Genomic DNA, 27,740 nt, shown 5'->3' with positions numbered 1-27,740 from the left:
TTAAATTCTTGTTATTGCTGGTAAAATTATTACTAGTGCATAATACCTGTTTGAAACGCTTTTAGGGCTTTTATAAAAGATTGTTGTTTCTGGTGAAACTCTCTCTAATGCTTTATAGATATTTTAAACAATTTTTATGCTTTTATAATATATTTTTACATATGATAAAACTCTTACTGATGCTTTATACCTCTTGTATATACTTTTTGTGCTTTTATAAATGTTTGTATTGCTGATAAAACTTTTACTGATGCTTTATACCACTTGTGGTCGCTTTTGGGACTTTTATAAATGCTTATTATCACCTATAAAACTCGTCCTGGTACTTTGTACCACTTGTACACACTTTTGGGGCTTTTATAAATGCTTTGTATCACTTATAAAACTCTTCCTGATGCTTTATACCATTTGAATATGCTTTTGGTGTTTTATTAATACCTGGAACCACTGACAAAACTCTTACTGATGCTTTAAAACACTTGTAGATGCTTTTGATGCTTTTATAGATGCTTTTGTATAAGGTATTAAACCCTTACTGTTAATTCATAATAGTTGAAGTATATGTGAGTGGTTTATTAAATTTTTTTTGTACCTTATAAAATGCTCAATGATAGTTTTTAATACATTTAGACAATGTTGGGGCCTTTATAAATGATTTGTATCGCTGTCAAGACTCTTGCTAATGCTTTACACAACTTGTACATGCTTTTGGGGCTTTTATAAATGCTTTTTATCACCTATAAAACTCTTACTGATGCTTTATACGACATTTACACGCTTTTGGAGCTTTTATAAAAGCTTTGTATCGCTGATAAATCTCTTACTGATGCTTTATACCACTTGTACACGCTTTTAGTGCTTTTATAAAAGCTTTGTATCGCTGATAAAACTCTTACTGATGCTTTATACCTCTTGTACACGCTTTTGGTGCTTTTATAAATTCTTTGTATTGCTGATAAAACTTTTACTGATGCTTAATACCACTTGTGCACGCTTTTGGGAATTTAAGAAATGCTTACTATCACATATAAGACTCGTACTAATGCTTTGTACGACAGTCACATATTTTTGGGGCTTTTATTAATTCTTTTTATCACATATAATACTCTTCCTTATTCTTTATACTATTTGTATACAATTTTAGAGCTTTTATAAATGCCCTGTATCGCCGATAAAATTCTTAATGATGAATCATACCCCTTGTACACTCTGTTGGAGGTTTAATAAATAATTTTTGTCACCGAAAAGATTCTTGCTGATACTTTTTACCAATTAGACGCATTTTGGGCTTTTATAAAAGCTTTGCATCGGTCATAAAACTCTCGCTAATGCTTTACACCACTGTTACACAATTTTGGGGTTTTTATTGATGCTATCTATCGCCTATAAAACTATTACCGAGGCTTTATATCACTTGTACAAGCTTTGGTGCTTTTATAAATTCTATTTATCACCTATAAAACTCTTAATGATGCTTTATACCACTATTAGAAGCTTTTGGAGCTTTTTTAAAAGCTTTGTATCGCTGATAAAACTCTTACTGATGCTTTATACCACTTGTACATGCTTTTAGGGCTTTTATAAAGGCTTTTTATAACCTATAAAAATCTTACTGATGCTATATACCACTTGTACACGCTTTTGGTGCTATTATAAATGCTTTTAATCACCTATAAAATTCTTACTAGTGTATTTGACCTCTTGTACATGCTTTTAGTGTTTTTTTAAATTATATTTGCCGCTGTCAATATTCGCTTTAATGCTTTATAACATAATGTCACACTTTTTAGGCTCGTATAAAAGTGTTTATCGCTGACAAAGATCGTTTTCATAAATTATGCCTCTTGTAGACGCTTTTGGGAATTTAAGAAATACTTTTTATCACCTATAAAAATGGTCCTGGTGCTTTGTTCGACATTCACACGTTTTTGGAGCTTTTATAAAAGCTTTTTATCACTGATAAAACTCTTCCTGATGCTTCATACCACTTGTACACACTTTTGATGCTTTTATAAATGCTTTGTATCACTTAAAAAACTCTTACTGATGCTTTATAACATTTGTACAAGCTTTTGATGCTTTTATAAATGCTTTGTATCACGTCTAAAACTCTTACTGTTACTTTATACCATTTGTACACTCTTTCAGTGCTTTAATAAATGTTTTGTATCACTTATAAAATTCTTACTGATAGTTTATACGACATTTAGACACTTTTGGGGCTTTTATAAATGCTTTGTATCGCTGATAATACTCTTACTAATGCTTTACACAACTGGTACACACTTTTGGGGCTTTTATTAATTCTATTTATCACCTATAAAACTCTTAATGATGCCTTACACCACTTGTGCATGCTTTCATGGCTCTTATAAATGCTTTTTATCACCTATAAAACTCTTACTGATGCTCTATACCACTTGTATATGCTTTGGGGCTTTTATAGATGCTTTTTATCTGCTATAAGACTCTTACTGATTATTTGTGCCACTTGTAAACGCATTTGGGGCTTTTATAAATGCTTTTTGTTACTGGTTAGACTTTAATTCTGGTCAATTCCACTTTTGCACGCTTCTGATACTTTTATAAATGCTTTTTATCACTTATAAAACTCTTACTGACTCTTTGTATTTATACCACTTGTATTTGCTTTTGGTGCTTTATAAATGCTTTTCATCGCTGATATAACTCTTACTGATACTTTATACCACTTGTACACGCTTTTGTTGCCTTCGTAAATGCTTTTTATCGCTTAAAAGACTCTTACTGATGCATTATGCAGTTTGAATAGTCTTTTGTTGCTTTTATAATTGCTTTGCATCTACGCTAGAACTATTAATAATTCGTTATACAACTTTTACAGGCTTGTTGGGCTTTTATAAATGCTTTGCATCGCTGATATAACTCTTACTGATGCTTTATACCACTTTTAAACGCTTTTGGTGCTTTTATAAATGCTTTTATATCACTGATAAAACTCTTACTGATGCTTTATACCACTTGTACATGTTTTTGGTGTTTTATTAATGTTTTTTTTTTTTTGACCTATAAATCTCTTACTCATGCTTTTTGCCACTTGTAGACGCTTTTTGGGCTTCTATAAATGCTTTGTATCGCTGATAAGACTCTTACTGATGCTTTATACCACTTATGCACGCCTCTGATACTTTTCCAAATGCTTTGTATCACCTGTACAACTCTTACTGATACTTTATACAATTTGAAAATGATTTGAGTGCTTTTATAAATGCCTTGTATTTCTGATAAAACTCTAAATGTTGTTTCATACAACTTATAGACGCTTTTGGTGCTTTTATAAATGATTTTATCACTTATAAAACTCTTACTGATGCTTTGTATGATGCTTTGTATTTATACCACTTGTATTTGCTTTTGGTGCTTTTATAAATGCTTTCTATCACTGATATAACTCTTACTTATCCTTTATACCTCTTAAACACGCTTTTGTTGCTTTTATAAATGCTTTGTATCACTGATAGATCTCTTACTGATGCTTTATACCACTTGTAAACGCTTTTGGGGCTTTAATAAAGGCTTTTTATCAGAGCAGCGTTGCCTATAGTAAAGGCCATACGGCTCCAATGTTTTCTTATTATTTATTTTTTTTTTTCAAGAAGCACTTCATATGCAAGGGGTCGTCGTAGAAGCTTCAAAGGGGGCTCATTCAATTGGAAATCGAGAGTTCTAGTGCCCTTTTCAATAGTCGAAAATGATTGGAGGGCAACTAGCCCCCCCACGCCCATCATTCAACCAAACACATCCAATCAAAATTTTGAGATATCCATTTTTTTCAGCTTAGTTGATTTCATTATAGAAAATATATTTTTGAGGAGGATACTCCCCCACAACCCTCAGGGCAAGGGTTTTAAGTTATGCCCTGGGGGCATATAAGGTTTTTATAGTAGGCGTTGTCGTAGAAACTTTAAAACCGGCTCATTCGATTGGAAACTAAAGAGCCAGTGTCCTTTTTAATAGTCGAAAGTGATTGGTGAGTAACTAGCCCCCCTCCCCCCCCCAGTCCATCATTTCCCCAAACACATCCAATAAAAATTTTCAGATAGCCATTTTATTCAGTGTAGTTGATTTCGAGATAGAAAATATATTTTTGAGGAGGATACTCCCCCACAGCCCTCAGGGCAAGGGTTTTAACTTATGCCCTGGGGGCAAATAAGGTTTTTATAGAAGGTGTTGTCGTAGAAACTTCAAAACAGGCTCATTCAATTGGAAATTAAAGGGCTAGTACTCTTTTTAACAGTCGAAAATGATTGGAGGGCAACTAGCCCCCCCCCCTTTCCCCACGCCCATCATTACCCCAAACAGATCGAAACCAAATTTTGAGATAGCCATTTTTTTCATCGTTGTTGATTTCGATATATAAAATATATTTTTGAGGATGATACTCCCCCACAACCCTCAGGGCAAGGGTTTTAAGTTATGCCCGGGGGGCATATAAGGTTTTTATAAAAGGCGTTGTCGTAGAAACTTCAAAACAGGCTCATTCGATTGGAAATTAATGAGCTAGTGCCCTTTTTAATAGTCAAAAGTGATTGGAGTGTAACTAGCCCCCCTCCCCCCCACGCCCATCATTTACCCAAACACAACCAATAAAAATTTTCAGATAGCCATTTTGTTCAGCGTAGTTGATTTCCAGATAGTAAATATATTTTTGAGGAGGATACTCCCCCACAACCCCCAGGGCAAGGGTTTTAAGTTATGCCCTTGGGGTACATCAGGATTTTATAGAAGGTGTTGTCGTAGAAACTTCAAAACAGGCTCATTCCATTGGAAATTAAAGGGCTAGTGCCCTTTTTAATAGTCGAAAATGATTGGAGGGCAACTAGCCCCCCCCTCCTCACGCCCATCATTCCCCCAAACACATCCACTCAAAATTTGAGATAGCCATTTTGTTCAGCGTTGTTGACGTCCAGATAGAAAATATATTTTTGAGGAGGATACTCCCCCACAACCCTCAGGGCAAGGGTTTTAAGTTATGCCCTGGGGGCATATAAGGTTTTTATAGAAGGCGTTGTTGTAGAAGCTTTAAAACATGCTCATTCGATTGAAAATAAAGGGCTAGTGCTCTTTTTAATAGTGGAAAATGATTGGAGTGTAACTAGCCCCCTCCCCCCCCCCGCCCATCATTTCCTAAAACACATCCAATCAAAATTTTCAGATAGCCATTTTGTTCAGCATAGTTGATTTCCAGATAGAAAATATGTTTTTGAGGAGGACACTCCCCCACAACCCTCAGGGCAAGGGTTTTAAGTTATGCCCTGGGGACATATACGGTTTTTATAGAAGGCGTTGTCGTAGAAACTTCAAAACAGGCTCATTCGATTGGAAATTAAAGGGCTAGTGCCCTTTTTAATAGTCGAAAGTTATTGGAGGGCAAATAGCCTCCCCCCCACACCCATTATTTCTCCAAACACATCCAATCAAAATTTTGAGATGGCCATTTTATTCTGCATATTTGTTTTCCAGATAGAAAATATGTTTTTGAGGAGGACACTCCCCCAGAACTTTTATCATCGAAGAGCGCAGGAGAATTAGATTATACGATATCTCCAAAAACCCAATTTTTTCCCGCTCGAAGTTTAACTCTTTTTTCCCCTGAATTATTTCCAGACGATATGGTTTCCCCTGCAGCACCACTTGAGAGTCTCATGTCATTTCAAAAGGGATTGAACAGAGCTGTAGAAACTCCGGGTATTATTGTAGAGAAAACTCCTCCCAAAGATGCAATTAAAACAAATCTGCGAGAAGCAATGGATTTAATAAATTTCCCAATAAAAAAGAGTCAAAGTACATTGTCTAAGAATGAAACTCCCAAGAATGACCAGCAAGAACAATATCATGATATAACTGTGTCCAAGGTCAAGCCTAAACAGTGGATTTCATGGAGGGAAACACTAGTGCAAAGAATGCCCCATCCCCCTGAAGACATAGCTTTTAAACAATGGCGGAACCCCGCAAAAACTTTTGATTCCTCTCAGAGTTCTCTAAAATCCTTCAAATCTCCCGAGTTGAAAACTCAAAGCGAGGACTTAGAGAATAAACCTTCTACTTCCAGAGGAGTAGAAATTTACGAAGGAAGGGGAGGTGATACCTCAAAAATGCAAGGTACAACCTCTAAAAGCTCTCATGTAAAATCAGCGGAAACCAGTTCCGAAGAGTCTGACGGTGAATCAGACCATATAGTAGTTAAAGAAATAGGGAAATCAAAACCGACTTCAGCAGCCGCACATGCGAAAGAAACAAAGTTAAAAGGGCAAGAATTTTTGAAAAAAACAATACAAAAAGTTTGATCTTATATCGTTAGCAAAACCTAAATAGAAAAAACCGCAAGAAACAGAAGAAAAGGTAACCTCACAATCAGGTTGAACGGTTAAGAAACCGGACAGATTAAAATACCCTTAAAAATACAAAAAAAAGATTTTTTATGGGTAAGCGTCATAAACGAATAATAATTTAAAAACTTTTAGCTCACAAGTAAAAATCATACAACTATAAAAATGCTGTAGAAAAATTTTGTTCGACATATATCAAGGCTTCGCACGAATCAAAACCGTCTGAGACCGTGTGTTTAACATATATCAGTTCCTGAAAACAAATTCTAATTAAAAAGTCACATTGCATATAATTAATTCGAATAATTTCCTTAAATATAAAAAGTCTACCCGTACCATTCCAGTATGATGTATCCAGTCCAGCTGAAAGAAGCCTTGATAGGAAGCACTAAACGAGAAATATTCATACACCTTAGAAATAATCTGGTTATTGTCTGTTCCAAGAGAAACTGTGGGAACTTTGTCTTGCTATGATAATACAGAAAGAATAAATCCAAGTTACAAGACAGAATTACTGTTACATGATGTGGGTACGATAACCATAAAACAAAGATGTCGACTTGTAACTAAAGAGTCTACTGTTCGAACGCCGTTAATTATCACGAGCACAAATGCAATAAGTCCCAAAATAATCAATTTTAAGCAAATTAACCTGTCGTACACTATTCCCAATATAGAGAGTGAGGAAATGGAAACCTCGATATGGTCCAAAATAGAAAATAATAAAGGGACATTAAGGCTTACAAAAATAAGAGAAGCATTAGACTCCCAGATTCCCCTATTTACAAATGTGGACCAGAGATTAACGTATGTAGATAATAGATACGGATTATTCTCAACCAATTTTTGGTGGAACATACTACTGACCGTATGTTCCGTATTCGCGATTTCCCTGACCATGAGAATATTACTGACTTTTAATTATGGAAAAGTCCTGAGACTAAGAAGGCAAAACCCAAAGGAAGAACATGGGGAAACGGCTGAAATGCAGAAGTTAAACCCGGAACCCCATGAGAACGTTTAAGCCCAGAAAACGGGAATACATCAGAAAACGAGTGGGTATAGAGGTCTCCACTCGTCCCTGCTATGTCTTGTTCCCTCATTGTAAGTGTCGTTTACGTAAAACCGTGTGGTTATGACGCTGCAACATGCGTTTCTTAAACAGCACGGACGTGCGTGAACAATAAAGGCATGAAATATGTTGTAAACTGAGACCTAAAATTTAACAATGTAGAGTAACTTATGTTTAAAGGATTGTTTTAAACCTAAGGGAGAATTAAATAAGTGTTGAAGGATTAAATAAGTCTTGCATTGTTGTTTTTTTTTAAAACAAATTAGAAGAAATCTCTGTTTTAGATTTCCCAACGAAAATAATATATATATTTGAAACCGACACGATAATGACATTGTTTTGTCAAAATCAAATTATTTGTATCAATGTTTTTGCTTAATATTGTCTTGTAGTGTAAAATTCACCGTAACAGTAACTAATTATATCGCTTATTATGTATTAAGGCTACTTGATTTTAAAGAACGTGTGATTCTGCTTCGCTATTTTTATTACAGGAAGTGGATTGACATATTGGAAATCAATCTTTACAATGCGTAGTCCAGTGCAGATACAACCTAGTAGCATCTATTTTCATCATACCTCAACCAATGAAGAGTACTCACCATAGACTCCAGGCAATTTTCATCCAAGATTCGTTTACGAAAATTATAGTTACCTTAGATCGTTGTTTCCTCGACCACGAACCATATTACGTATCAGGTAACACTATATTTGAATCTCAGTATCCAGTGCATTATCGAACTATATAATCACATAAATCCTGAGAACCCCATCGACCATTACAAGATATAAGAACATACATATCACCCTTGATAATCATTATGGACCCATGTACCATACGACTGTATAGTTATGATATTTGATGATCCCAAAAATAATTTATGTGTCGCAGATTCACGCGTCGATTCCCTTTCGACTATTTCTCGGAATCCATCCTATCACCTCTATCGAATGCGAAAAGTTCATATCTCTGTTATCCCATAAATGTTACGAGATAATTTCCGAAAAACGGACCGGGAAACCAACCATTGAATTACAGAAACCGAAATTAACCCCAGTGACTAACCCCTCATTGACAATATACCCCTCCCACAAGTTAAAAAAAATATGTTGAAGGAGTTACTAAGTCTTATGTCGACCCATTCTAAATCCAAACACCGATTCCCTTTTTATTAACCAACTAATCACTATGAAAGTTAATAGACGCTTGCCTAGCACGAATAGAACAATAAAATAAAGGAAACTTCTCAGTGCTCAAACGAATAGTTTTTTGCGAAAAATACATTCTCTATGTGCTTTAAAATATGCCAAAAATGACATGCTGAGAAGAAAATGAACGCAGTCCCAGTGTTCAACCCCTTAATGATAAGGCACCTTATGAATTATCCAAAAACAGCAGGTGAAAATGAACTCTGATATCAAAATTCCACACACCAGTACCTGGGAATATCATTTCCCGTTTGACAATTGGAGAAGCCAGATGAACATAACCATGCTCGAACTTTTCGGTGAAGAAACTATATTTTAAGTGTTTTTAAATTTTTGCCAAGACGAAAGGAGTGAAGGACCATAATTTACAACAGAAGGATTGAGTACGCTAAAAGACATGAATGGTGATGAAATAGGTGTGAAGTTACATATGTTACATTTTAATAACTTCGATAATTTAAAAATTCCAATATCCTATCAGTGATATTACATAGCAAACGTTCCCAGTGAAAGTGTTCTAATGTTTACCAGTGAACGTGGTGAACGTAATATTGTGTGTTTTAAATCATTCTTTTATGTAGTGTTAGATGTTCAGATAGAGTTATGTGTAGCGTTGTCGTACTATTCATTTAATTTAGCGTAGATAGGAAGCATAGTGATCCTATAGTTAGCAAAGGATAAAAACTCGTAAAAGGTGAGTTTTCAAAAAAAAAACTCACAGTAAAAGTAGAGTAGCCTCAACCTTGTTGGAAATGTAAAAGTCATCAGAGTTAGATGTAGAAAAAAAATCTTTAGTATAGTAGCTAGGCTAGAAGCATAGATAATCTCAGTCCGGTAGATAAACTTTAGATGAGGATGTATAACAAAATAAGAAAAGTAATAGAGAAAATTTTAAGCACCCCCGATTAAGCTTATATAGAAGTATAAAATAATACAATGTCAATTAAAATTATGTAGGACCAATAGTAAATAAATCGCGAATATTTCAAAAACCCAAGGGCAAGCAAGTCCTAATGACGGGACGTCTTTAAATGATCGGCAATGTAATATTTACCGTTGGTAGAATATGATATAAATAAAATACAAAAAAAATAAAATTCCTTCTTTCTAAAGATAACTCCGACATAAATTAAACTTCCTCTAATTAAGTTTAAATCTCGTTTCAAAAAGAAAAGTTCTTAATCAGCAAAAAGAGAAACATTTTAGCCTCAACGACGCTATTCGGTTTTGAATTTCTTCGAGACGATTGGTAATAAAAAAATCACTAGATACAGAGAGTTCACAAGAAGCTTAAGTTATAACGTTTAGTCATCAAAAATATTTAAAACAAATTATTGGACGAACAGTGAGCATAATGAAGTTTGTTTTAATTACGAGGTAGTGGCCCCCTCCACAGGACTTGGGCCAATCATGAAAAAGCTAGTAGAGCGCAGAAGCTATATTTGTGTGATATAGTGAAAAAAAGTGTTTTTAAAGGCATTCGTAGATCAGAATTACTATTATTGGCATTCAGGCATTGCAATTCAAATTATCATTATGACGCAGTCTTTGTAGAGATTTGGTCATTATTGTTATCTCAGCCACTATTTTCGTCAGTTGAATTGAGGTACTGTTGTACACCTAAATGTAACTCTCAATAAAACTATTGCTTTTCTATTTGTGTTCCTTTTATCTATATGTCTGTATCTAATCGCACAACAGGTAACTAGTTCGTATGCCCCCATCGGTAGCGCTCCCAGGAATCTGGTTTCTACATTACATTAGAGGTAATTAATAAGAGATAACTCGAGGAAGCGAGGTTACGCTCCTGGATCGATAGTTGGAGAATTTCTAACCTACTATAGCTACGCATTTTATTTTCTCACTTTCAGCGAGTGGCGCGATCGGTACACCGCTTTTAATAATAATATTACATTTGTGGCCCCAAACTTCATTACCACGTTTGGCGCATCTTAATCGCCACAGCTTTAAAGCATAATATTACATTTGAAGCGGTCAATCTTTATTACCACAATTGCCTCAGCCCCTTTTTTTATCGCTACATATTTATAAAACCACCAAAAGCTTTTATAAGTTGTATAAGGCATCAGTAAGAGTTTTATAAGTGATGCAAAGCATTTAAAAAAGCACCAAAAGGCTTTACAAGTGGTATAAGGCATCAGTAAGAGTCTTATAAGAGATGCAAAGCATTTATAAAAGCACCAAAATCGTTTACAAGTTGTATAAAGCATCAGTAAGAGTTTTATAAGTGATACAAAGAATTTATAAAAGCACCAAAAGCATGTACAAGTGGTATAAAGCATCAGTAAGAGTTTTGTAAGTGATACAAAGCATTTATAAAACACCAAAAGCGTATACAAATGGTATAAAGCATCAGGAAGAGTTTTATAGGTGATAAAAAGCATTTATAAAAGCTCCAAAAGTGTGTACAAGTGGTACAAGCATCAGTAAAAGTTTTATCAGTGATAATAAGCATTTATAAAAGCCCCAAAAGTGTGTACAAGTGGTATAAAGCATAAGTAAGATTTTTTATAGTTGAGAAAAATCATTTATAACAGCCCTAAAAGGGTTTACAAGTGGTATAAAGCATCAGTAAGAGTTTTATAAGTGATACAAAGCAATTATAAAAGCACCAAAAGCGGGTACAAGTGGTTAAAGCATCAGTAAGAGTTTATCAGCGATAAAAAGCATTTATAAAAGCTCCAAAAGTGTCTACAAGTGGTATAAAGCATCAGTAAGAGTTTTATAAGTGATACAAAGTATTTATGGTATAAAGCATCAGTAAGATTTTTCTAGGTAATGAAAATTATTTATTAAAAGCAGAAAAAGCGTGTATAAGTAGTATATAGCTAAAGTGAGAGTTTTATAGATGAAGAAAGTTGTTTTTTCTAGCCCCAACACCGATCGTCAGTTGCATAAAGTCCCTACCAGATGTTTATAGGCTAAGAAAATTATGTGGGGGCCCCTCAAAAGCGTGTACAAGTGTTAAAATGCAGTTACCAGAGACGTTTAGGTTATGCAAAGATTTATAAAAGCACTAAAAGCGTATACAAGTGGTTTAAAATGATTAAAAGCATTTATAAAAGCCCGAAAAGCGTGTATAAGTGGCATAAAGCATCAGTAAGAGTTTTATAAGTGATAAAAAACATTTATAAAAGTACCAAAAGCCTGTAAAATTAGTATAAATTATCAGTAAGAGTTTTATAAGGGATACAAAGCATTTTTAAAAGTACCAAAAGCGTGCACAAGTGGTATAAAGTGATTAAAAGAATTTATAAAAGCTCGAAAAGTGTGTAAAATGGTATAAAGCATCAGTAAGACTCTTATAGTGCTAAAAAGCAGTTTTAAAAGCCCCAAAAACAGGTACAAGTGGTATAAAGCATCAATAAGAGTGTTAAAGTGATACAAAGCATTTATAAAACCACCAAAACCATGTACAAGTGGAATAAAGCAGCAGTAAGAGTTTTATAGATGATACAAAGCATTTATAAACGCATGAAAAGTGTTTACAAGTGGTATGAAGCATCAGTAAGAGTTTTATAAGTGATACAAAGCATTTATAAAAGCAACAAAGCGTGTACAAGTGGTATAAAGCATCAGTAAGAGTTTAACAGGTGATAAAAAGCATTTATAAAAGCACCAAAAGCGTGTACAGGTGGCAGGAAGCATCAGTTAGAGTTATATAGTTGATAAAAAGCATTTGAAAAAGCATCAAAAGCGTAAACAATTTGTATAATGCATCAGTAAGGATTTTACAGGTTATACAAAGTATGTATATAAGTGCCAGAAGATTTGAAGGTCTGAGTGTAGTGATTAAAAGAATTTACAAAGCCCCGGAAAGTGTGTACAAGCGGCATAATCGATCAGTAAGATTTTCGTAAGGAATACAAAGCATTTAAAAAAGCACCGACAGCAGGTAAAAGTGGTATAAAGCATCAGTAAGAGTGTTATAGGTGATAAAAAGCATTTACAAAAGCAACAAAAACGTGTACAGGCTGTATAAGGCATCACTAAGAGTTTTATAGGATATAAAAATCACTTATAAAAGCACCAAAAGTGTGTACAAGTTGTATAAGTCACCAGTAAGATTTTTATAAGCGCTTAAGATCTGACATAAAAGCACTATCAACATGAATATGGGGAAAAATAAATCAGCGACATTGCTAAGGAAAGAAAAAGCATTAAAAACAGCCTCACTAGTGTGAATAGTAGGCATGAGGCAACAATAACAGTATTATTGCTGATAAATAGCACTTATGAACTCATTAAAAGCGTTTACAAGTTGAGTAAAGTCTCGGTAAGAGTTTTACAGGTGATAAAAAGCATTTATAAAAACACCGAAAGCGTGTATAAGTGGTATAAAGCATCAGTAAGAGTTTGATAGGTGATAAAAAACATGTATAAAAGCACCAAAAGCGTGTACAAGTGGTATAAAGCATCAGTAAGAGTTTTAAATGTGATAAAAAGCATTTATAAAAGCACCAAAAGCTTCTACAAGTGATATAAAGCATCAGTAAGAGTTTCACAGGTGATACACAGTATTTATAAAAAAAATGAAAGCCTGCATAAGCGGTATAAAGAACCAGTATTAGTCTTATAGGTGATAAAAAGCATTTATAAAAGCACCAAAAGCGTGTACAAGTGGTATAAAGCATCAGTAAGATTTTTATAAGGGATACAAAGCATTTGTAAAAGCAACAAAAGCGCGTATAAGTTGTATAAAGCATCAATAAGAGTTACAAAGGTGATACAAAGCATTTATAAAAGCATCAAAAGCGTGCACCAGTGGTATAAAGAATCAATAAGAGTTTTACAGGTGATACAAAGTACTTATGAAAGCACCAAAAGCGGGTACAAGTGATGAAAGGTATAGGTAAGAGTCTTACAGGGGATAAAAAGCATTTGCAAAAGCACCAAAAGCCTGTACAAGTGGTATAAAGCATCAATAAGAGTTTTATAAGTGATACAAAGCATTTATAAAAGCACCAAAAGCGTTTACAAGTGGTATAAAGTATCAGTAAGAGTTTTATAGGTGATAAAAAACCTTTATAAAAGCACCAAAAGCGTATACAAGTGGTATAAAGCATCCTTAGGAGTTTGACAGGTGATAAAAAGTATTTATAAAAGCACCAAAAGCGTGTACAAGTGGTAAAAAGCATCAGTAAGAGTTTTATAGGTGATACAAATCATTTATAAAAGCACCAAAAGCCTGTACAAGTGTTATAAGGCATCAGTAAGAGTTTTATAAGTGATACAAAGCATTTATAAAGCCACCAAACTTTTGTATGATTTTCGCGAGTTCCCGGCTGATGCTTTAAAAGAAATGACAAGCTCTTGGGGGGGCACCGACAGCGTGAGCATGTTGTATAAAGATTCTATAGAAGTCTTATAGTCGGCAAGACGTGTAAAAAAAAGCACCAATAGCGTGTACAAGTGGAAAGTTGCAAAGTCAAGATTTTTATAGGTGATACAAAGCTTATATAAAAGCATCAATAGCTTGTCTAAGTGGTATATAGAATCAGTAAGAATCATACAGGTGATAAATAAGCAAAGCATTTATAAAAGCACCAAAAGCATTTACATTTGGCTTAAGGTATTGGTAAGAGGCTTAGAGCTAAGGAAAAGCCATTATAAAAGTACCAAGAGTGTGTACATTTAGTATAAAGTTACATAAAGGATTTAAAAATGTCCGAAAAGCGTGAAAAAGTGTCATAATCCATCAGTAAAATGTTCATAAATTATTCAAAGCATTTATAAAAGCACCAAAAGCGTGTACAAGTGGTATAAAGTCTTCTTTGAAAAACTTATTTTGTGGAAAAAGCTTTTTAAATTGTTTTTTGTTCGTTTACGATTGGCATTGTCATTTTCATGGAAAGAGAAAATGATTATACTTTTTGATTTTTTTTTTTTTTGTATTAGAATCCATAGTTTGACTTAGTTTTTCTACGTTTGAGAAGATTTTTTTTCACACTTTTCACTCTTTTGAAAATCTTGAAATATTTAGCAGTTTTGAATTTAGTTCTTTACTTTTTCGAGTTGATGGGAAAAAGAAAACTTAATACCATTCCAAAAAATTATAAGAGTTTTATAGGTGATTAATTAAAAAAGACTTTCCGAAAAATAAGTTTTTCAAAGAAAAGTAAAGGCCATTTTTAACTTAAGCTCAGGAGATACAAATACCTTTTAAAGTTCAAACTCAAAACGACCAGAAATTACTATTAAAGAATAAATGAAACCCAAAACCAACAGAAATTAAATAAACAATCATAGCAAAAAACATACAACAAGTAATAATATAAATGAATAAATAAATCTTAAAGCGAGTAATGCTTAGATTCAACATGAAAATCTAGCTTAAAACGAATAAAAATATTTTGCTATTAAAGTATAAATGAAACTTAAAACGAACAGAAATTAAATAAACAATCAATGCAAACAAACATACAATATATATTAATATAAATTAATAAATAAATCATGCCCTTTGACCACCTGGATAAACTTACAATATTTTGATTTAATTAAGATATAAGAGCAGAAGCAGTAATAGTAGTAGCCTGAAAGTTACAAGTTAATGCCCTCAGTCGTTCCTGTGTTATTTCTGAGATGTCTTATTGGCAACCAGCATATACACAGTGTCTTTTGATTTAGTTATAAGGCAGCATCTAGTTCTAAAGGATAATGGGTAAATTGCATATCTCTGGAGAGTTTACATGCCCAATATACCTAAGAACATAGTCACTGGATCTTGCAACTATGCTAAAGAAAACGGTTAAATCAAAATTTTGAGTGGATGTGATCACAAAATTAACGGGCTTCGGGAGAGGGCTTGTCCTCCAATCAGCTTTGGCTCTTAAGAAAGGTACTAGAACTTTTAATTTCAAATTGGATAAGTTCTTAAAAGTTTCAGAGAAATTTCTATCTATGGTAGAGAGCAATATGGCTAAGTGAACTTGTGCTGGGTTGAAAATTCTTTGTCCAAGGGGTACGGGTTCATTCCCTGGCGTGGCCAGTTATTTGGTTTGGGATGAGGGTCAGTGGTGTAACTCTTTAAACTGAGCCAGAGCTAACCCAGCTCTAAATGGGTACCTGGAGAAATCTGGGGAAGGTAAGAAGGAAAAGTGTGTTAAAGCACAGGACGGCTGCCCCCCTCCCATTGCACTTTCCGGCTGAAGGGCCACAAAACGGAAATCAGCTCCACCGGTTTGGACCCCAAGGATCTAGTGCCGTCATATTTACTTACAATCTATGGTAGTGCTGCGCTGTCCATGCTTTTGCTTTATATGTCCTTTTAAAAACCTTCGTCCATATAGTTTTATCGTTTAATTGAAAATCCCCCTTTAATCTTTCCCTAAGAGTTTCACCTTAATACCCTTGCCACCATTAATTGCAGCAATCGCAGCAATAGCGTTAATAGTATATACATAGTGCCTTCTGAAAAGTTAAAAATCTGTCACAACTTACACTGAAAGATCCAACTTAGCTGTTCTTGAAAAATTGTTGAACACCCTTTTAACAGTTCTTGTCACCCTTTCTCCTATATACCAATAGCTTTAGAAGCAGTAGTAGAAGTAGCAGAATTACTAGTCTTAGCCTTAGTTTTAACAGCAGTAGTAATAGTACTACCAGTAAGAGTAGCAGCAGTGCGAGTAGAAGCATTAGCATTACGATATAAATAGTTTCTTTTGGTAGATCAACATCACCCTCAACATGCCCTGTAAGTTTCGATTTCACGCACCAAACTTTTCCTAAAATGTTGCTGATATGCCCCCTTGACAACAGGCATACAGAAGGCTGGTTGCGATTGATTTCGTCTTTCCACTTCAATATATCTGGAAATTTTACCTTCATATCATTAGGCTTAGTTGCAATAATAGTAACAGTAGTAGTATTGGCACTAGTGGTAGAATTAACCGCAATAACACTAGTACTAGTAGCACCAGTAGTATTAACATATTGCTTTTGGTCAGTTGAACATCCCTTTTATAAAGTCCTGAAAGTTTTAACTTCATGACATTACCGACATGCCTTTTTGATAACCTTTATATTGATTTACTTTCTGAAGTTTAATCTCCATTTCCAATCAAATGAGCCTCCTCTACGGCTTGTACGATCACCCCTTCTAAAAAAACTTTTTACGCCCCTCATGCCATAACTTAAAACCCTTGACCCTAGGCTTTGGTGTTTGTGTCAACCTTGGGACATTGTTATATGCTCTTTGGACAATCTTAAACAAAATTGCTATATCAAAATTTCGATCAGATACATTTGGGTAAAAAGCGTGTGTGGGGGGAGGGGGGGGGGGGCTTGTTACGCTCCGATCATTTTTGAATATAAAAAAGGGAACTAGAACTTTTCATTTCTAATCAAATGAGCCACTTCCAGATTTCATAAAGCCACCCCTTTAATAAAAACTTTATATGCCGCGGGCGCCTTATCTTACTGCCCTTGCCCCTGGCCCTGAGGGTTTGTGTCACTCAGAAGGCATTGTTAAATGCTGTCTGCATTATTTTGAACAAAATGGCTTTCTCAAATTTTGATCAGATGGATTTGGGAGAAAAGAGGGTTCGGGGGGGGGGTCCCTTTTGACTCTAATAAAGGTAACTAGAGCTTCCGATTTCACATCGAATGAGAAGTCTGCAATGCTTATAAGACTATCCCTTCTAAAACAAACTTAAATGTTAAGACTAGTCAACTAATAAAACTTCTAGCGCTTGGTGGCAGGGCTCTGGGGGGTATCCGTAAAGACGCAATTACTGGGCATTTATTACTCGAACAAAATGGCTATCTCAAAAAGTTGATAGAATATTTTTGTATAAATGATGGACGTGGAGAACTGGTTGCAGTCCAATCATGTTTGATTCTGAAAAAGGACACTAGAACTTTATGTTTCTAATTGAATGAGCTCTTTTCAAAGTCTCAACGACAACTCTTTGTCCGCAGTGCCATGGTCATAAAAAAACAACAACAACACATTGTGCCCACATCACCTATTACGTAGGCAGTGCTGTTGCATAAGTAATATTTTTCTTTAATTCGAAAATTCGGTACAATTTTGCCAAACTGGTACAAATTCAGTACATTTGCAACAAAATTTAGCGATTTTTTTCGATAGCCGGAATTAGGACTCTCACATTTCATTGTTATAAAAATACTGATGTCTCGCAACTTGTCTTTCTCTTTGTGACTTTTTCTGTGTGAGCGTACGTTTTCAATTGTTCTTTTCAAACAATTGGCGTCAAATTCAAAACTTTAAGAACGAGGCCCCTTAAGTTCCATCCTAAAGGTAGGCCTGTTTGATTATACTAGGATTTGACACATTAGTAATACGCAAAGGTACAGATTACCTACCCCTGACCAGACAATTTATTTTCTAGTCTATATCATTCTGTCAATTGGGCTGTAAAGTTGCACATATAGGCCTACAGTACAGTAGAAACAGGATGTAACAAAATCACTTTACTTTATATCCTAGTTCTATTGACTAGACCTTTGCACCTACGTTTACCCTTAAATAATTAGTGGTTTTCTCAGCTAATTATTTATTTATTGTTGATCAGGTCAGGAATAAGCAGTCAATAGCACTAGGCTAACTTTGGAAGGCTTCTCATTTAGAGGAGGCTGTGCTGTTATCAATAATAAAAAAAACTTGAGGTACCTTGTCTGATTGCAATGCCTAGGGATGCATACTGCTGCTCTGCCTCCTTTAGAGCTGACACCCATGAGTTTTTGCCACTGCTAACAGCACTGTCTCCTCTAAATGAGATGCTTTCTAAAGTTAGTGCCACAGACACCTCTCAAAATTTCCAGAATCTTGGTTTCCAGATTCTTTGTTAATGTTTTCTTTGAATATGATCTGGAACATGAAGCCAGACCAAAGCACCCCAGACACATCTAGAAAAAAGGGGCATTTGAGATTCCAGGTTTCTGGATTCTGGGAGATTTTGTGCTAAAAAAAAATATTTTAAGGGTGGAAGAAATAGAATAAGAAATTAAAAATTGACTTTAATAAACATGAATACAAAATGATTGTAAAAGCTCTGAATTGCTAGAAAGTGGGAGTAAAAAAACCATCTGTGGGCTCTTTTTTTGGACTGACTTCACTATCCAGAAAGCCCAGAATCTGTAAATTCTGAGAGGTGAAGACCCAGCTTTAGATTATGTGTTCTTGTTTGTAGAGACAATCTGACCATTTGTATTAGCCTATGGACAAAAATTATTAGGGTATTATGTATTACATTCACAACATCTTTTTAGCTGCTCTTCCATTTTGAAGGAAATAAATTAATAATAACAATGATAAAAAAAGAGAGAAAAGAAGGGCAATGGAAGAGGTTGTTTATTTTGTAGCAAGTACTGTTTGAAGGAAGATGTGTGTGTTGCACTTTGTGCAACATGCACTAAAATTTTTGGTGTCTTGTACATTTTTCCAAAAGAGTACATTTTTAGAGCTTTGTCAGGTACAAATTAAAATTTTGACATAACAGTACTGATGTGGATGCTAGACTGCTAATATCAAAGAATAAAGGATTTATTAAACATATTGATTATGTTGGTAATTTCTAGAATTTAATTTTATGCTCAACCATCTTATGTTTTGATTTGAATAACCAAGTATGTATTTTTTGTACTGTGTTCTGTTTTTAGATTTAAACAGCCAAGAATTTATTTGTTGTGCTGTGCCTCCAACTAGAAGTTTTGATGTTTCTTTCTATTGTTGTGCACTTTTTTTAATCATTTTAAACAGTTTCTGAAAAACTAGAGGCCTTTTTTGGTGAGCTGAAAAAGAAAATTTAGTTTTTTATGCTTGATTTCCATTGTTTGAACTAGCAGAAAGCTGTTAGACCAATATTTGTAAGAAGACAAGAATTGAATAGACTTTGGAAGCAAAACCAGAATGCTAGTGGAAAGTGATTCTGGCTGCTGGTTTTTGCTTTTAGATTCAAATTAATTGTCTCACAGGCATAGTATAACTTTCAATTTTGACTCTTTTTCCCATCATGTTTTTATCAGCTTGTTGAAGAAATTAACAGCATTTTTGAAATTCTAGTGTAGCTAGTTTTTGCTATCTTGGAAAGGGGTTAGGTTACAGAAATGGAATTTTCAGTAATAAATTCAGGGCCAAAAACATGCTCTGGGAAGGTATTGCCAAGCTTCCATGTTTACCCTCTTCTAATGTATAAGTCTTAGAAATTTGCCTACTTGACAGGTCTATACCTATTAAAATTTTGACAAAGAACATTTTACCTTAATTTTTAGTTATCAGTTTTTTTTCTTTGGTTTTAGTTCTGAAAATGCAATTCCTGTTATTTGAGTAGAATTTTAATCCATATGAATTTATTTTTTTCAAAATTTAGGAAATGTATTTGTGAAGCTGAAAACAGTTTTGTTGTACTTCATTTAAGCAGAAGATATATTTTGCAAAGCTTTATTTTTATAACACAAAGAATTTTAAAGTTCATCAAAGGTCAAGGCCCTCTAAAAGGAGAAAGAAAGGTAGTTACTTCAAAATACCTTCCTTGGACATACTCTAGTCTGTAGGTATATCCCTGAAAGTTTCATTTTCCTAACCTATCCCCTTTCTAAGATAGCAAAAATTAGCTAAACTTGAATTTTACCCTATGACAATCTCCCCAATGATCCCATACATTTGGCCTGATGATATTTTTAATTATTGTTGAATACTGTTATATGTGAGAGTCTCTTTGTTGAAATGTGTCTTGTGTAGTGTATTGACTTGATACAATCTAATGTCTTTTTTGGTAAAATTCTAGTTTAGCTACTTTTTGCTATCTTATAAAGGGGCTAGGTTAGGAAAAATGAAACTTTCAGTAATGAATTCACAGCCAAAAAGATTCTCTTTGAAGGTATTTCCAAGGTTCTATGTTTACCCTCTTCTGATTTCTATATCTTAAAAATATGTCTAGGCTACATGATATGTCCATACCTATTGAAATTTTGATGAAACAACATTTACCTTAATTTTCAGTTATTAGTTTCTTTTTCTGTAGTTCTGAAAATGCAATTCCTGTTATTTGAGTAGAATTTTAAGCCTTATGAATGTTTTTTTCCTAAATTTAGGAAATGTATTTTTAGATCTTTGAAACCTTGTAAATTGGGATTGAGCAAAGTTGTGAAGCTGAAAATAGTTTTCTTGTTCTTTATCTAAGCAGAAGATCTATTTTACAAGGTTTCACTTTTATAACTCACAGATTTTTAAAGATCAGTGCCCTCCAGAGGGAGAAGGAGTGATGGTAGGTACTTCAAAATACCTTTCCAGGACTCATTTTCCTCTAAGGAGTAGGCTAGGCCTAGGCTTTTACAAAATTCTGAAAACTGCTTTGAAAAAGGTAATTTTTTCTGAGGAATATTTAGATAGATACAAGGTACATTTAGAATAAAATAAATTTATCAGATGAATTTCCCCCCTCCCCCCTGAACTCATAAAAATTTAATACATATATCTCTGACAATTCAAGCTTTAGTTAACCATTAGAGGAAGCAGTTGAGTAAAGTATATGTGTGTTTTCTAGTATTTTAAAGTGGTTTTCAGAATTTTTATTGTCTTTCTAGAGAGTAGAAATTATGTACTTGTATCATCTCTGAAAACTTATTTAAAATACTTGGTAGCACTCTGGACTTATGAAAAACAATATAAATTTGATATTTTTGTTGATGATATTTTTAGAAAATAGATACAAATTTGTAGTTACCACTGGGGGCTTTTGGCCACATATTGGCTGTTTTACCTTTTGATGTTGTCCTTTTCTTTTTTTTCTTATTTTTGACTTCTTTTTAAGTTATTCATACAAATTTGTTTTTCCTATAAAATAAAGATGTTCTTCTTCATTTGTGAGGGGCAACACTTTTCTTTCTCTGCTAAATTGTCATTTTGCTTCACAGGAAACACAGAAAATAATAAGCTGTATGACTATTTAGTGATGAGATGTTAGGAAATGCAATTAGAAATAATATCTATTGAAAATACATATTTAAGCAGTTTTTGAGTTGAATAATACAATCAAAAGTCTGCATTTGGCCTATTTAGTAATACAACCTGCAGCTTTGAAAATACAAAAACACAAAACAACAACAAGAAAATACATATTTAGAGAGTTTTCAGTAATATGCTACAAATCAAGAGTCTGCATATGACCTATTTAGTAATACAACCCATAACTTTGAAAAAGCAAAAACATAAAACAACAACAAACCAGGAAAAGATTATTTACTTTCAGATTTGAAGCCACATCATCACAAAATGTAAGAATCCATAGGCTAGGGTGTTAACTGATGGGGCTACAATAAGCTTGTAGAGAAAGAATTTGAATTTTTATACCTTAAATTTAACATTGAAAATTAGAATATTAAGAAGATAGGATTTTAAGATGCTAGGTCTTTTGATGATACCCAGTGACAGATTGTGGGTTTTGAGAAGAGGGGGGGGGTTGAGAGTAACTGAAACTAGCAAAACAAAGCAGAGAGCAGAATCATTATAGGATTGGTTTGTTATCAATGGGAAATCAGGGATGAAAGTTTTAGTGACAAATGTGCTATTGCATAGCAGTATTCTCTCAAAACTAAAAAGTTAAATGTGTATCTTTTCAACAATGGTGACTCAGGATTTTCACTTGAACACATATTAGATTTATGGGACAAAAATCGTAGTTTTACAGCTTAAATGTCATATTGCTTTTCCAGCAATGCAACCCTTAACGTCCCAAAAAATTCCTAATTTACCAAAATGGACATAGCTTTAGAATTGTGTTTTATCTTGAATACAAACATAAATTTTATTTCTGTTGCAAATTTGCTTTATCCACCTCCTACCTCCACTTGTCAAATATATACTCTGAACTGTGTATATACACATAACTTTTCCATATATCACTCTTTCCCTTGATGTTGACCTAACACTATCAAAACTATTGAAAATTCATTACAAGTATACACATTAAGAGTGTATATTTGACTATTAGTGGATGTAGGGGAGTAAAATAAAGTTGTAATGGAAAGCAATGTAAAGTTAAAGTTGAAAATTTATCAGTGGTCACAGATATTGGCCCAGGACTTAGGAACCAAGAGAAAACACACTTTTTTATTTAATGGAAATATGTTAATAAAACCGTTATTACTTCATGATATGCAGAAAAGTGACATTTTACTAGCCTTTTTACACAGTTCAGCAAAAACTGTGGCAAATTTAATGATAATTATATTGCTGGCATTGATGTAAGGGGAATATAAAAGTGAAAACATGATAATTATTTTGTCTTCAAAAGTAATTTTATTGCCTTCTGTGAACGATAAAGTGATGTCTAGTTTCAACAACTCCAATGTAGGTACTTAGCCAAAATTATTTTCCCAAGTGTCATGAGGTCAGTGCAGAAAATTGTTTTAACACTGAATATATAATGTATTACAGGATTTGATCAGCAGAGGCGAGAGGGTATGTATTGTTAAAATAAGACTTGTAATAGAAAGGAGAATAAGATACAGGATGCTGTGGCATTACTTGTATTTTTAAAACTTTTGTTAAGTAGCATCAGGAGCTGAGTGTTTTTCTTACAATGATTTAAGCAACTTAAATTCGACTCATTTGTGACGGGAATATAGGCTATTTATCCAGAAAAAGTATCAAATAGTTTTTTCACTGTGTCCCCAGCTAAGTTTGGGAATCATCTCAAAATTTATCAAAACCTCTAGCTAACGATTTTCCCATCAAGCATGTTTATGCTGTTTAGAATAGGAGAGTAACTAACATTGTTAGAGAAACAAGAGAGAGAATTTCCCTAACAAATTTAATCACTGTTGGAGTGTTTAGGGTGATATATTCATAAACTAGATAATGCAGTAAAGCAGAATTTATAGTTTCTACTATTATTGGAATTGAACTTGTGAATACAAGTTGAACTTGTGATTGCAATTGTGTCTCTGTCTTCATCCCTTAACCTGTCTATAGTACTTTGCTATATCTTTAAGCTAATTTAGGCCTGGTTATGAATGGTTTTAAAATATAATTTCAATCATTTTCAAATTAGATAAAAAAGAATTTTCAACTTAAAGTAAGAAGCAACACTAAAACTTGAACAAACAGAAATAATCTTCATATGTTGAGGGCTGCCCCATTCTCAATATATTCATCCTAAAGTTTTTAAATACTTTCAAAAGGTTTCTTATTCCTATAAAACAGATTTTGTGTTTCAGAAGTTGCTCTTAAAGAATTGGGATAAAAGTTGTGCTTCTTGTATAAAAACAATGTATTGAGGAGGGGGCAGCCGCTCTCATACTTTTAGTTGAAAATTTTTTTTTATTTAGTTGTAGGTCGTGTTTTCAACTAGTGATTTGAGTTTAGTACTCTGTTTGAGTTCATCCTCTCCCTATCTTTTGGACCATTGGTATAACACAATCCTCAATTAAAAAAAAAAAAAAAATTGAAAGCAAATAAAAGCCCATCTGTGATATTTTCTCTGAAAAAAATTCCAACTTTTGTAGATAGAATCTTGAATCCCTTAGAGTTTGATTTTCTTATAGTATAATTTTATTAAGAATACTTGTATTTTTCCATGTGTCTCCCTCCTTTTTTGAAATTCAAGCAAATTTTCTCAGACTTGTGGCTTTTGATGGGTAACATGAAACTTCATCACTTTTATATATTTGGAGTCAGCAGTAAAATAATTTTTTTATCATTTATTGTTGCCAAAGTTCTTTTGTTTAGAGTTACAGTTACTATTATGATGAGTCACTTCTTACTTAAACAAATTAAACATTGGATTCAGATATAAGAAGCAGGCTATTTTAGGGAAACTATTTTAGCAGATATTAGAGGATAAGAGACTTATTAGTCCAACAATTTTTTCTCTAATTCCTTTAATTTTGTTTTCTATATGAATGTGTTGCCCAAAAATGGCAATTCACCCTGAAGTATTTTAAAATTAGATGTCAATTATTTTCCTGTCAGGGCTGTTTTTTTTTTATATATATTTTATAAGCTAAATAATTGATTGTTGTATATATCTAGTTTTGGATTCATTATAGCTGCGTTTTGTATTCCTTGCCAGTAGGAATAGCTATAAATGGACTCTTGGAAATATGTGACTAGTGTAGCCCAAGTTTCAACTACTTTTGATGAAGACTAAAGTTAGTTTTGTTCTGGCAGTACTAAACTAAGTAACAGCATAGTAGCTAAGAAGACTAATAAAGTTCTCTAAACTCATATGTGATCAACCTTATGTTAAATATTTAAATTAAGCCTTGGCACTGTTTCTGTTTTTCAGAATGGATTAAAACAGATGATACAAAAACAGAACGGAAATACAAAAAAGGTCTATCAAGAGCAGGTGACTGGTTTCTGCTTTCTGTTCTGTTTTTTTTTTTGGAAAAACAGAAAACAGCTGTTTTTATAAGAATAACAGCTGTTTTGCTGTTAAAACTAAATGTAGTTGAACTACATTTTGATTCAGAAGAATCAACCATTCCTGCTCAGACAGTTCCAGTTCTCTGATCGCAATAACTCGAAAATTAAGGTCGTAATGTTTCTGAAGGGCAGACTTTCTCTGGAGGGAGGACCTAATTATGGTTTGTGTTTTGTTCCAGCAAACTTTCATGTAACGTGGTATGGGTATATCACCACTCAGGCCTACAACTTTGCAAAGCCCTTCAAATTTGTCATGTTAGATATTCGATTTTTCCCGTAATTCAAAGATATTCAATACCAAAATTGTCATTTTACGAGTCTCAGCGTCGGCTGACAGTCTCAAAGACAAAGGGTTCATTAGCAAAAATTTGTTAGCACTACAGGAAGCTTTTCAAGCAATTTTGGAAAAATTAAAAAGGATCTAAGATGTGTCAACAGTTTGAAAAGTAAACGAAAGGCTAATTTAAAACAAAGGAAACCCATAATCTCTTGGCAATTGTTTCAATCAATGCATTGAGCACAATAGGAAACTTTAAAAGCTGGCAAATTATTCAATGAGACTTCTTTTGAGATGATTTTTAATATTTTCCTAGCAGATATACTAGAATATTTTTAGGGACTGCCCTATCCAGAAAATTTTCACAGATTCCTTTAATTTTACTTTCTATATGAACATTTTTTCCAGAAATAGCAAATTACCCTGCAATATTTTAAAAGAAGACTTTATTGTCTTGTTGTCTAGGTTGACTTTTTTAAATATATTTTATAAGCTAAATAATTAATTTCTTTTTGGATCTGCTTTTAGATACAACATTATAGCATTTTGTAAGCCTTGCTTGTAGGAATAACTATATGTGGACTCTTGAAAATATATAATTAGTGTAGCCAAAATTGTTACTACTTTTGGTAAAGACTAAAGTTAGTTTTTTCCTGCAATAGTTAACTAAGCGACAACATTTTAGCCAAGAGGACAAATAAGGCTCTCTAAAATCATTAGTGATCAACCATATGCTACATATTAAAATTATTTACTGAATAGTCGCTTTCATCAGCTTGACTCTCAAGTTGATTTGAAGTCAGCAGTAAACTATATTTTAAGTTTTATTAACAATAGGGTTTTAAGTATTGAAACCATCATTAACCTATCATTGCATCAATTCTGCAGGTTTTTCAAGTATGAGTAGGGTTTTTCGTGGGTCCTAGTTTAGATTAGAATTTCGTGGGTCCTAGTTTAGATTTTGAATTTGATGGAGAAAGTGTGCCATTTTAAAGTTTAAGATAACCTAGATTCGACAATCTTCCTGTGGAAATTGGTTCAGAATCAAATTTCAAATACACAATTTTCCATTTTTTGTTACCTCATCTAGAAAAAGAAAGAGGAAAAAGCCTCCCATTTTGAACTGTGTTCATTGGCAAAGCAGCTTAACCAGCTACCAAACTTGCTCCTCTGCCTTTGTTTTAGCTTTAGTTCAGATTGCGAAAATATCAATTATCTAGCACATAAGTTTTTCCATGCTAGAACAGTTTAAAAAAAAAACTGTTTTTAAGTTCAACATCTCAGTTTCAAAAAATAGAAATGAAGTTTAATCATATACCTAATGTTTTTGATTGCTGAGGGAGGTGAACCTAAGCTTGAAAGTGTATTAAGAAAAATTGTTTTTACACTGCTTCATATGTGTCTTAATAGCTTGTCTGTTTCTAGGAGCTTTTTGCTTCTATTGTCCTGCGTAAAACTGGCGTACAACATCCAAATGTTATTGATTGTATTATACGTTTCATAATTGGCATTATCTCTGTATTGAGATTCCATTATGGATCTGCCTCAAATTCCAAATGTAGTGGAAGTCATCACCCCATTTGTATCTTCTGTAATTAAAAATGGTCTGTTATCCAACTAAATTTTTGAAATAAACCAAAAACTGCTTTGATAAATTTTTATATTTTTCAACAAGATTGCTAATCTTGTTCTTTTCAGTAAAACGAAAAAACAATTTATGCAAGGCCATACACAATTGGAACTAACCCTTAAGAGCTAAGGGGGAATAGAATTGAGATGAGTAATTGAAGTTAATTCTGGACAAAAGTAGGTTTTAAATAAGTTATCATTCTTTGTTAAATTAACCAATTAATAATTTGATGGAATTACTTTAGGCAAATATTGTTCCATTAGATATTAGAAGCTAAAGAAATCATTAAACTGAAATATTTTTTCAGATTCTGCCCATTAGCAGAAGAATGGCCTCTCTCTTTTTCTAGTGTGCAGGTATTAAATAAATAAATAATAAAAAAAAATATTACCAGCTAAGTTAGTCATAGGGCAGGCAGAATTTTTATCTTGGAAACAAACTGCTATCACTTGTCTTCAATGTATGATACGTTTTTTCAAAATGGTTTGCTTGGATAGCTTCTCATTGGCTCAACAAAATTTGCAAAAAAAACAACAAAAAACAATGCCATATAGTAGCTTCAAAAAAATTCAAGGAAGATTAATAAGATATGGTAAAGGAATCTTAATTTGGTCAAGACAAGGAACTTTTAGCTAAATTTTCATCAAAATGTCTTAATCTAAATGGAAACATTTATTGCTTCTACATATTTCTTTGCCCGTGTTTTATATGATATTTGTCACCCTAAAATCTAAGGTATTCTTAAGCTTTCATTGATGTATCTATGC

The 27,740-nt window shown here is 33.4% G+C and overlaps 1 protein-coding gene across 1 annotated transcript in view; it reads left to right on the top strand.

Annotated features, from left to right (window-relative positions):
• LOC148943878 (uncharacterized) overlaps positions 1–27,740 on the top strand; it is a 404,571-nt gene that overhangs the window by 371,436 nt on the left and 5,395 nt on the right. The window contains exon 6 of the mRNA XM_089101272.1: positions 17,852–17,935. Within this exon, the coding sequence (XP_088957398.1) occupies positions 17,852–17,935 (84 nt within the window). The remainder of the gene's footprint in view (positions 1–17,851; positions 17,936–27,740) is intronic.

Source organism: Artemia sp. Qi Xiang Cuo, chromosome 15 (genome assembly GCF_049724085.1).
Source record: "Artemia sp. Qi Xiang Cuo chromosome 15, ASM4972408v1, whole genome shotgun sequence".
Taxonomy (NCBI): domain Eukaryota; kingdom Metazoa; phylum Arthropoda; class Branchiopoda; order Anostraca; family Artemiidae; genus Artemia; species Artemia sp. Qi Xiang Cuo.
This window is presented reverse-complemented; position numbering and strand designations above follow the sequence as displayed.